Below are 12,607 nucleotides of genomic sequence, written 5' to 3'. Positions count from 1 at the left end.
CCTGAGATTCACCAGTAACTTTCTCTTTCAGTCAGAACAGTGATGTCACACTCTCCTAAAAGAATGCCTGACAACCTCAAATTTGACAGACTGACTGCTTTCTTCTCAGAGAAGGGGTGATAAAGGTCCAAGGAACAGAGTTCAAGAAAACATTTCAACCAAACAGAATCAACACCGGGCCCGTTGTGCCCTGAGGATTTATGCTAAGGCAATGCAATTAAGGTTTGCCTCCTGGGACACTTCAAGGATTAATTACTCCAACGGATCTCTTGAGAGAGCACAAGGAGATAATGTGAGACAAAGAGGCCTCTAAATAGTCCTCCCCACCTCAGCTTCAGCAGTCCCACCCAATTTATGTTAGCCTCCAGACCCCATTTTCTCTATCTTGAGAAGTTATGTACAAACTGCCTTCTACCACAGAAGTCACACTGCGATGGTACATCAAGTATTCGACACAGCCCCTTCAGGTCCTTTCCAAGCCATTCTACAATTCTAGTCTAACCAATTAATTAAACCATTATTGGTTGGAATAACAGACAGTTTTCCAGCACAAGCATTTCTTCAGTCATTAAGTCATATCAGATTTGACAAGGGAGACACGAAATCTGTCTTCTGTAGGAGAAAACTGTTTTATCCAGTGGTATGAAAACAAGCACTTGCACACACACATAGGAGAAATTTCTCATTGCAGAAATGTGGTTGGTAAGGGATCTGAAGAGATTTCCATAGTCTGCAGCAAGTCGTTCCTTCAAGGGGTGGTGTAGCAGTGTACCCTGCACTGTGATGACTGCTATGCCTCCTCCCAGATACCAATTTTGAGCAGCAGGCAAGCTGGGGACTTGCAGTTGATGCATTTTGGCTTTAATCCACCAGTGTCAAGAGATGTCAGCAGAAGTTCCAACATGTACCAAAGCCGGCACTCCTCTTCCCCACGGGGCCAGAGACAACAGTTAACTCCCTGGGCAAGTCCCCAGAATGTTAATGATAAAGCATCGCCTAAGGATTTTTTAAAATGAATTTTATAAACTGCTTCAGATGTAGGGAGTGGAGAAATCTGCTGCGACCATTCCACCAATATAACAGACTCCAGGAGAAGGGAGCAAAGACTGTGGGGCCATAGTGTCATTCTACTGTTCCTTTGAACTGTCAGCTCCCCAAAATGCATACTGCCACATACCCCTGACTTCTTCTGCTTGCTACATTCAAGGTGAGAGCTAAAACTGAGGTCTTTACATAAATGCTTTAAATGGAAATGTAATAGGAACTTAAACAAGGAGGAAGATGTGTTTGTTCAAAGATCATGGAAAGGGAAGCAAAGGAGAGAGACTGTTAAGGTGCCTTTCTTTTACAGAGGTAGTCGTAGAAGTCTCCACAACAAGCAACCCAAAACAAGGCAACCAAAAACAAGGCAAATTACAAAGTGCAGGATGGACCTTGCTTCCTTATTTAAGTATATCTGTTGATCAGAACTACTTCAAGACCCCATGGAAAATCTTCAATTTATGAGTTTGCACTTGATATTATCTTTCAAAATAGAAATCAATCAACTGCAAAAATTCAAGGCATCCTTTGTTTAAGGTACATAGGCTGCTCTGAAAGCAATGCCTCCCATCTTACTCTGTTGGCCCACAGTGTAAGAGGTGGATGTTGGTGATATGGCAGTACAGAATGAATCTTCCCACCAATGTTCCATCAGATTTTGTTGCCACATGACAGATGGCAGCAGAGGGGGAGTCTGGCAGAATGGTTACTGATATGAAAGTGTATGTAAAGGAAATGTGTGTCACTGAATTGCTCCATGTAGAAAAAGCAGCACCTACTGACAAACATGACCACTTGCTGAACACTTTTGGTGACCATACAGTGGATGTACACGCAGCAAGGCAGTAGGTGGTGCATTTCAGCAATAGAGACAGTGGGTCACCTCCACTAGTGCAGATGGTTACAAGCAAGACACACAAACTTCTTTTCACCAGTGGTGAATATGCACATCTCATGGTGATGAATGTGACAAAAAAAAATATGTTTTGTAGCTGTGAATTAGCTCTATCAAATAGCATTATTGTGCTCTTCATATCTCATAGTTTCCAGGAAGCATTACTTTTGGAGCAACCTATGTAAGTGTATCAGATTATTATATATCTAAAGCAGAACAAATAATTTATATGACACTAAATTTATACACCCACTTCAAAGATAACATCATATATTTTCCAAGACCTGTGAAATATCAGCCAATACATTTTTCCTGAAGTCTGCAGACTTCTGTTGTAAGGTAACAAGTGACCTACAGCAGAGTCACTGCCTCAATACTTATATCTTTCTACTGTGACCATCACTTGACCCTGATGATAATCAGCATAGAGACAGATGATAAAATGTGTTTACAATCCATTTAAAGTTCACCCCAGAGCGAGACTCCAGGCAAGACCACCCCAAGCAAGCACAGGTCTTCTGTCTGTGTCTTTTTGTAATACAGAAAAGAAGAGAGAGAGAGCCTAATTCCTTACAGGTGTAAAATATATATTTAATTCCATAAAACAAACTGAAAGAAACATTTAACTGAGTTGATCCATTAAAAAACTATACGAAATGCAAACAGCTTATTTGCAAATGAGAAGGCAGGCTCTGTGACCTAAGAGATACCTCCCAATTCCATCTTCCAGAAAGTAATCCTATTAAGACAGTGCAACACAAGGATTTTCATTAGGCATTCACTGTGCTATCACTTGCATTTGTGATGTCCAACACACAGGAACAAAGCTTGTGATCCCTTTGTTAGCATCACACTCAGAACTGCCCTCCACCCATAAGATGTGGCAATCAGTGCACAAACCAAGCATTTAGACCCTTGCCATTACTCCTCTTTAAACTAAAGCTCTTTTTGTGCTAGATTTGCTCCACACGCAGAACCATATTACACTGAGTTAATTAAGCTATCAACAGTATAATAACTAAAGATCTATAGTACAGGTTATTTTTTTCTAGGTTCAGATCTACTAGATCTGTACTACTGATTAGTATCACATGCATTAAAAAGATACAAGATGCCTTCCAGGCCTGTGATCTGTGTGATGCCTCAAAATAGTTTAAGATACTGTGTTGAACTCATTTCCTAGAATAGATACCATGCTCCTTAGGGGGAGAAGAGGTAACAACTCTGCTCAAATGTGAGCTTCAGAACTAAACACTTATCACTTCAAAGACCATTTGATTTGTTTCAGTGCTCACCTCTGCCCAAATGGTTCCTCTTTCCAAGTTCTTTAACATGCTAAATTTGTTCCACCTTTGAAATGCAGTCATACTGCCACTGTATGGACTGCATCCAATTAAGACTTTTGTCCTCCCCTTCTCCAAAGTGATTAACTTCTGGAAATCTTGAGTTGGATAATTCCACATGTCACAACGCTTCATGACAGGCAGCCAAAAGCTGCAGTGACACAGATGGATGGCCGTGTGTAACCTACTCAATTTGTGCTGTCAAAGAGAAGTTTCTGGAGTTAGACAGAGGGAAAGAAAAAAAAAAAGAAGGGAAAAAAAATGAGAACTAGGACTTACACTACAGGCAAGACACAAGGCTGCTGGGAGAATGGATTGATATTGCTGCTGTTTTATCACCTGTGGTAACAAGAGACAAGGTGACCATAACTCAGACTGAAGGAGGCTAGAGATGAGACAGTATGTTTTGTCACAGGCATCTTCTGCACTCTTAGAGAGCTGTTTCAGTTTACAGACTACCTGTGGCAGCATACACTACTAAATTGAACTACAAAACTTGTTGGATCTGGAGCCCAGCGCTGTGCCTTTTCAAGTGGATGGACATATCCTAATCAAGCAGGAATTCAGCCACACTCTGCAAGGTACAGACCACTAGAGACTTAGTTAAGTCATATGAGAACCCCAACTACCATGATACTTGTGAAATTAAGTTCTATTTCAAGTAGAACATCTTTTAATGTAGTTTCGACACCTACTGAGAAGCATTCACTATGCCTTTTAACAGGAGGCAGATGCACCATGAAATGCATATTTTCCTCATTTAAACAGTGCTATTTTTGTTTCAGGCATTTGGTTCTCTAGCACAGTTCAGATCAGCTAACACAAAGCCCTGAGAATAACAGGAGGTACCATTTCACCCTGCTGGAGCACAGGGATACAACTGTGTCCCATGTCCTGCAAGAAAGCTCAACATAACCAGCTCCCAGCTAACTGGGGACAAAGCATCCATGTTGTGGTTTAACTGTTCTGCAAGCACAGGCACATCCAGGCTAGACTCAAGTCCAGAAGGAACACAGGTTAAGTCTGTGTGTCAAACCTGAGCAGGAGAAAAGGGTAGATCAACAATTCCCCTCTCTCCACATCAGCTGTTTGTTCAGTGCATAAACTGTAGAGTTTACAACTGTTTTTGTTGTGCTTATTTTAATCTACATTTTCCCCCCCATCTCTTCACTCACTCATCATCCTGGATAATCAAGCACTGACTACACAAATTGATTTGCCTAAAGGCAGCAGAGTCTTTGTAGCCACAACGGTTGGAAGATACCATTTATAAGAAGCACAATTATGAAAGGTGATGTAAGCAATCAATTATTTCTTTGCTTCATCATAAAGCAATCACACCCACACCTCCAGCAAAGAGACTGGTTCAATCTTGAATGAAGAGGGAAAGAACAAGACTTGATACAGAAAAGCTGATGGAAGATGAAGATTTGTGTTGTAAAGCTTCTAAATTAGCAGCCACAAATGTTGCTGCCACTTAAAGAATGAACCATCAGACTATACAAAGCTCAAGTGGTCTGAAAAATAATTTTCCTGGACTCCTTGAGATGTAGTGTCAATTTTGCATTTTAAAAGGATGAAGGTAGCTGAATGGTGGTACATTTCCTAATAGATTAGGGTCTTCAGAACCTAAGATTACAGCTTAAACAGCACTTCTAGACACAAAGGGCTCCAGCCCCACTGCCAGCAGGCGGCTGGCACCTTAGCAGGTACTTAATTCCACCCTCCCTGAAAGCAGCAGCATGCATTTTACAAGAGATGTTTTACTGCTTCATGCATGCTACGAGCCACTTTGGGTCTCCTATTTTCCACTCTTGGGACTCTTCAAATAACTCTCCATAGCTGCTACACAATTTCTGCTATGCCAACATTGCTGCGTTCCTTGCAGTTCTCTGATTATAGAAACCTTTGCACTGAGCAGGGTCTCTGTCCTCAAGAGTCTTCCATGGTTCATGTCGTGTAACTCTGAAACCAGTAATAATAGTCCAAAAGAAATAACTTGGAATTTAAGCAATGTGGTGAACTTCTAAACACTTTACTCCGATGCATAAAAACTGTCATTTTCATTTTCCTGAAGGAATGAATCCTTCCTTACACTTGTTACTCACAGGCTTATTTTCAATGGACAAGCCTCCCTCCTCCTTTTCTCCAATTCTCAGGCTCTTTCCACTTGTGATCCCTTTGGAAATGAGTTCACACACAGTTACCATTTGTGAAGCCTTTGTCCAAGTCAGAGGAAGTCTATTCAAAGAGCCAGACAGCAAGTTTGTGGCTGTGGTGTTTCATTTGGTGGATTTCCTTACAAACACCTCTGTAAGAAACAAGTCATAAAACTCAAACATTACCTCACAGTAGCATGAGGAATAAGTAGTATCCAATCACACCATGACATCCACACAACTAAATGGCAGCCTCAGCTGCATGCTGAACACACTGTTCTGGAAATACTGGTGTGCCCTAATAGAGGAAAAAAAGAAAGTATTTGTCCCTTATACTCAGCATTCTTCCCAACCCAAAGCAAACCAGACCATCAGCAACTCTGGCAAATGCCTCAGCCACACAGAACTGCACAGAGCCACAGACTGCTATGAACAAGCTGGAGAAGGCAGTACATGCCACGCATAAGGTTGGTAGCCCATTTATATACAGTCACAAATAGCTGGGAGAGAAACAGCTGCAACAGAGCCCATCGGGTCATAAAATGTCTGTATGGGTGTAGCTATAGAGGAACCAATACCCAGGACAGCATCTCATTGTTCTGCATAAGCAGCACTGCTCTTGAAAGACCATCAATACTCAGTCTGCAACTTGACTCAGCATTGAAACAAATATTTTGGGAATTGTCAAGGCAGCTAATTTGTTTAAAGGCAAGGTTAAGTGTCTAGAGCCTACCTTGCAAAAACCCATCCTTTCCAGACAGCCTGATAAGAGCCAGAGCGCACACCTTACCTGCAGCCCTTCCTTAACACTGACACTTCACCATCAGCTTTTACCACTGCAGCCAAAAGATGAGTGTGGCAGGAAGGGAAAGGGAGTGCCAGGGAGTTCTCACTTTTGTGATCTACCTCTGCAGCCTAAATAAGGGCCTTCCTCATTTTCTCACGTCTAGCACCAAACAGTTTAAAGTCATGCACGTACAGACTGGCAGACTCTGACGCTACACCAGAGACAAGCTGCTGCCATGTGTGTATTCCAGCAGCTCCACAAAGAAGGTGGCCAAATAGTGTTCTCTCCCAGGGAAAGGAACATCAGTCCATGCAGGAATGAGTTAAATGGTTCCCTTCCCTCCCACTCCTACCAATACCTTTTATTTTTAAACTAATGGCCACAATGATTGGCTCTACCAACTTGAAACCCCTCACTCAGCTGAGGGCTTTAAGCCATTCCTGTCCTTACAGCACTCACATATTAGGGAGTAGAAAAGAATCCTATGCAATGACAATCTCCAGTCTGGCACAGCTCTTTGCACTGAAATAAAGTGTTTGAGGGGCTTTCACAGGTAACCTTCCCAGTTGTCATTTCTTCTAGAATTTTTAAGCAGAGAATTCCATATGTGTAAGCTGACCTGGAACAGAAAAGGTATGAACTGGAACATAATTCCCTGTTACTTCCAGTCTGAGATCACAGCCTACGCTATGCACTGGTAGCCATACATGATTATAGACTACTCTAATAAAGCAATTGATTACCCAATACACTCAGCAACAGCTTATGTTAGAAGGAACTTCTAGCATACAAAACCTAAGGGCTCATTTGATTTGTACATCCACATCTCTACATTAAAAAATACTTAGCAACAAACCCATAGGTCAGCAAAAAATCTTTCTTCATTGTTTATTAATGTTGCATAAAATCCATACGTCCTTCGTGCTCTTATTCCATCAGCTTTCTGCCATCTATAGCAAATTCTGTACTCACGAGTAGACAGTACCACTGGGCATAGCAATGTACTTGAAAATCTAAATGGTTTCTGGGGACAAATCTATTTGCTTCTGTAATATTTAAAGTAATACAAGTCTGATAGGTGCACACAAGGTAAATCCTACTTCTGGAAATCTAGGCTGTGATCACTGACGTTCTGACGTACAGGTTGCAAATCATTGCAGAACGAATGGCGATGATGAAAGTTGCTCTCTGCAGCATTATTTAGCAATCCTTAAGCAATAACGAGTTTAGCCCAAAACATGAAGCATCTGGAAAAACTATTTTTAGAAATAACACTCCAAGTAAAGACTGACACCGAAGTCAGTTCAAGCCTTGCCATTTAAGCACCGCATTTTCAATGCACTAATTTGAGACTGCATCCCCATCACATAAAGGAAGTTTTGTAGCCCATTCATTTGGGGTTTTTTGGTGTTGTTTTTTTTTTTTGTGGGTTTTTTGTTTGTTTTAAAATGACAGCAGCTCTGGGAGCAGACAGCCAGCCCAAGGCTTCCACCTGAAGCCTTTGTCTTTAATATGCTATGCTGGCAGGGGTTGTTGCCAAAATGAATCCTGCTGAGGAGACTCTGGTCCCACTTAAGTTTATGGCCATGGTAACCCTTCACCATTACCACTGGTCTCTATCCATAGAAACTGCTTCCTGTAGAAGCAGCCTTATCTATGGTTGGTATTTGTATCATGCATCTGTGGCCACCATCAGAAACCATCTTGAAAAGTTCTTTCTAAGAAGTATTCCACAAGCTTCATTACCCAATTTGGCATCTAATTTTAAAAATTATACCTGTTAAAACCAAGATTCACTTGAAAAAGCACACAAACAAACTTATCTCCTTAATCCCTAACCTCATCTGCTAAACACTGTCACCAAGCCAAGACATGCTCACAAGCACATAGCTGATGTAACTTGCAAGTACTTGAGACTATGAATACACGTCCAGCTCTGAGTAAAAGGAATCTTCCAGTAAGTATCCATTTACCAATAAACCTTGGTATAATTCAGCAGAAAACATTTAAACAGCAAACAGTAGGGTGCTACATTCACTCAGTCCCACAGAGAAACACCTAAGACTCTGCTGCCCTGCAAGTACCCTCCACTTTCTTATTTATATTCTTCCCAGCAATAGAGCACATCGCTCCCTATAAACAGCTTTGGATCAGGATAGAGGCAAAAAGCAACACCTGTTAGCTCTTTCAGGATTAGTAATTTCATGGCTATTTCTGACACTCTTGAAGATTTGAGGTTATTTCAGAACTGAAGTGTCATCACAGTAAGGAATTCATGGTAGATCCTTCACAGAAGGTGTGATTCCCACAATGCCTCCCAATTTGCAGACAAAGTTATCAGCTCTGCATAGGCGATGAGGTTTCTGCATGAGAGCTAGATATATAAGCCTAGAAGTAAATCGGGTAGACTCCAGCAATGCATCTTCCATTAAGTTGCTATCACCTTTACTCACTATATTCATCATGCATCTTCAGCTTTATTTTGACAGCATATTAACTGCTTGACCTTTTCATACTGCCATCAGTGCTGACACCAGTCAGAGTTCCAGCGTGACAGAAAAGAGCTTAAGACCTACGCATTTTGCCCTCAGTCTTCAAAGCTATAAACATTGTCACCTGTTGTATCAAACCATTTCCCCCCACCATGTAAAAGACATACTTGAAAAGGAACTCTAAAAAAGAAAAAAAGAAAACTCCTTTTAAGTAATAACATATTATTTCCATCTTAATGGGGAGCCCTCCTATTTCAGTTGGAGTGTGTCAACAATGAGGAAAAGGCTCAAAGGTGTATTCTTCAGGCATTTGTACACAACAAACCAGTTATTTTAATGCTGTAAAGAGCAGCAATAGCTCCCCTGGACCTTGGCTTAGTCCAACATGACACCCTTCTTTGCAAAGAACTACACCCACGTGTTAAAAGCATATAGCACATTGCCCAAACAGGCTTTGTGTTTTGAGCAACACAAGTTAAACCAGAGGCAAGAGATGCAGCAAGCCAGCTACTGACCACACCATCACACACACACACACTAATTCACCAGCTGCAAACAGATGTAAGTACTTCTGACCTCAAAGAATTCCTCACGCCCTACAGGTTGCACGGCTGCAAAGGCAATTCACACCAAGATGACAAATAACAGCTGCTCATTTTTAAACCAGTTTCCATTTATATCTTTCCTTCCCTCGGTTCAGAGATGCAAACAGTTACAAAGGTTTCACTGGTCACATGCACATTTTTGATGAGGGAAAACGCTTCTGACAAATTTGCTGATAAACTGGTTTTGAGATGGAAGGGAGCTTCTTTGTATGCCGGCTATCAAGGCCCAGTCACTTGGGCCCTCACCTCAGGGCTGCCAGGCTCTCCCCTGCCTCGCCAAAGCTCACCTCGAGCCCAGAGGTGAGATGCTGGCTCTGGGGATGTGAGCTGCAAAGCACACATTTTGCTCCAACAAATCTCCCTTTGGAAGTCATTACTGAAGGTGAATTACACACTACTGATGGGAAAGGCTCAGCTCAGACTGAACGTTCTGAGCCTTTATAATAGCAAGTACTGAGGAGAGAGGGCAGGGGGGAAATTGGACGCCTTGGGGAGTAGAGCTACATTTCCAATGAAGCTTTGACAAAGCTCCTTTCCTTACAGCTGTTACTATGCCTCTGAATAATCTTGAAAGCCCTCCCGTGCACACATCCTCTACAGAAGAAGATTCAAAGGCAGCGTTGACATGACTTAAACACGGTAAGTACGGCCATATCGGCGCTCGCAGTTCCCCCCTCTCACGACCTTCCTTCCATCCGCTCTCCGAAGCCCACCGGCAGCGCCCACCGCAGCTGCGGGCGTGGACAGGGCAGGACGCGGAGCGCCGCCGGCCGCCCCTCGCGATCCCGTCCTCCCCTCCTCCCTCCCCTGCCGCAGCCGCCCCCGGGGCGCCCCTCTGCGGGACGGGGCTCCGCTCCGAGGACGCCGCCCGGGTTCGGCGGTGGGAGGTCCCGGTGCCCGCGGCGGGCGGGGGCTCTGCGGCAGGCGAGCCGGGCAGCCCGAGCCGCGTCTCCGCACCTGGCAGCCGTAGAGCTGCCCCAGCTGCTCCACGATCCACTCCTCCAGCACCAGCCGCTTCCGCAGCTCCTTCCGATCGTATTTCACCGTCACTTTGCCCTGCTGGTGGCGTCGCTGCTGGACCTGCACCGCCGCCGCCGACACCGCGTCCTCCCGCCCCGAGCCTCCGCCGCGGGGGCTCTGAAAGAAGACGCGGCCCCCGCCGCCGCCTCCGCCCGGTGCCGCCGCCGCCTCGCTGCCTCCGGTGGCCACCGACATGCTCCGCTCCGAGCCGAAAGGCGCCCGCCGCTACCGCCGACCCGCCCGTGCCGCGTCTGGCTGGCTCCCCCGCACCTGCCGTTTAAAGGCTGGCATGGCACGGAGGATCGGCCGGCCCCGCCGCGGGGAGGGATGTGCCGGAGCGGGGCGGGGACAGCAGCTCCGCGAAGGGGCGGCACGGCACGGTCCGCCCCCACGGCTGCCGGGTCGCCCGCTGCTGGCACCGGACCCCGGGCTGTGGGTTTTCGGGGGTGTTGTTCGGAGGAAATGCTCGTGCTGCCCTGCTGTGCGCACTGCGGTTGTCGGTATCGCCTGTCTGCACGAATATCTGTATGCCGGCGTTTTCTGCTCTGCGGGGCAAAGGGGGCCGGGGGGCGTTCGAGTCCTAGGGGGGGGTGGGGTTGTGATTCCAGGGCAGTGAATCCAAATAGAGAGCAAATATTGCAAGCTCTCAGCGGTTCCAGTACCAATTAGCCATCGGAAGATGGCTGTAGTTCTAAAAGCCACCATTTAGCATCAGTGTGACGGCACCATTTAGCAGCAGTGTTTTATTTAGTGTGGCAACTCCGAGTCTCTCAGGAGTCGCCTAGTGAAGGCACGATGGCCCATCACACGCTGAAAGACACCTGTGAGTGTATTTTGCAAGTTTGCAAGTAAGCAGCTGACCTAAGGCGGGCTCTGTGTAGGGGCCCCAGGCTGGACCCGACAGCAAACAGCTGCAACAAGGGACAGGAGCCAGCTCCCCCCCACCCGTGCAGACACGGGACTGAAAGCATCCAGTGCCCCACAACTCTACGTGGCTGTGGGGAGCATGTCCAGCACTCACAGAGCACACCCTGGTGAGGGTGTGAAGGCGGCACAGGGCAGAAAATCATCAGCTGTAACACCCAGGCATGTCACAGAATCATAGAATCACAGAATCACAGGATGGACTGGGCTGGAAGGAACTTTAAAGCTCACGTACTTCCACTCCCCCCTGCCGTGGGCAGGGCTGCCACCTACAACATCAGGCTGCCCTGTCCAACCTAACCCTGAGCATCTCCAGGGGTGTGGTACACACAGTTTCTGGCAACCTGTGCCAGAGCCTCAGCACCCTCTGAATTTCCACCTAACATCTAACCTTAAATCTCCTCTCTTTTAGTTTAAAGCCATTCCACCCTGTCCTATCACTATCAGAGCGTGCAAAAAATCAGTCCTCCTCTTGCTTGCAAGCTTTCCTAAAGTACAAGAAGGCCACAGTGAGGTCTTCCCAGAGCCTTTTCTTCTCCAAGCTAAATAAGGTCAGCTCCCTCTGCCTTTTTTCACAGGAGAGGATCTCTTAGCGGCCCTCCTCTGGACCTGCTCCAACAGCAACATGACTTTGTTCTGGAGGACTTGGGCCTGAGTGCAGTACTCCAGATGGGACCTTGAGCACTGTGTCCAGCCCAGGGGCTGCCAGCCTGTCCCAGGCAAATGCATATTGCTGCATGGCAGGCCGTGTGGTAGCAGCAGCCTTTCAGCCGCTGGTTCTCCCCTTAATGGACACCACCACTGAGCTGGCCAGTGTGAGACATCCCAGCCTCATCAGGGTACTTACGTGGAACCCAGCTTGTGCTGCTAAAGAGATCATAATCTAATATGGGCAGGAGATAAAATCTCATTATTGGTCTTAAATGCTGTGATAGCTTTCAAATTATCTTCTAAAATAAAGCCAGTTCTTCAAAGCAAAGCACACAAAGTTAAGCTTCTTGTATGTATTTAGAGACCACATGATTTTCAGAGATGGGCAACCACAGCTGGGCATTAGAGTAGGCCCCACTGGGAGCTCAGGCAGCAGGCAGAGCTGGGAGAGCCCCATCCCACAGCTCTGACCTGGTGCCAGTAGCTCTGGCCACTGGGCTCAGCCACAACACAAGCAATCCCGGACAGCAGCTGCAGCTGCACAGGACCGCCCAGCTTATAAATCTGGTCTTGGGTAAATACAGTAAGAAAACACCATTTTCTACAGTTTGTTCTTAGAGAAACCAAAAGGACGCAGAGGAGCTTTTGAAAGGGGGCAGTGGGGACCTTTCATTTTATTTCTTTTTGTTT

General features: G+C 45.5%; 1 protein-coding gene across 1 annotated transcript in view; it reads right to left on the bottom strand.

Annotated features, from left to right (window-relative positions):
- Nucleotides 1–10,681, bottom strand: part of PPP1R14C (protein phosphatase 1 regulatory inhibitor subunit 14C) — a 52,558-nt gene extending 41,877 nt beyond the window's left edge. Inside the window, exon 1 of the mRNA XM_015858173.2 lies at nucleotides 10,280–10,681. Coding sequence (XP_015713659.1) covers nucleotides 10,280–10,537 — 258 coding nt within the window. The 5' untranslated portion in view covers nucleotides 10,538–10,681. The remainder of the gene's footprint in view (nucleotides 1–10,279) is intronic.
- Nucleotides 10,682–12,607: the final 1,926 nt, after the last annotated feature.

This window comes from Coturnix japonica, chromosome 3, assembly GCF_001577835.2.
Source record: "Coturnix japonica isolate 7356 chromosome 3, Coturnix japonica 2.1, whole genome shotgun sequence".
In the NCBI taxonomy this organism is placed as follows: domain Eukaryota; kingdom Metazoa; phylum Chordata; class Aves; order Galliformes; family Phasianidae; genus Coturnix; species Coturnix japonica.
The sequence above is the reverse complement of the archived record's forward strand: the minus strand, read 5'-3'. Positions and strand labels throughout refer to the sequence as shown.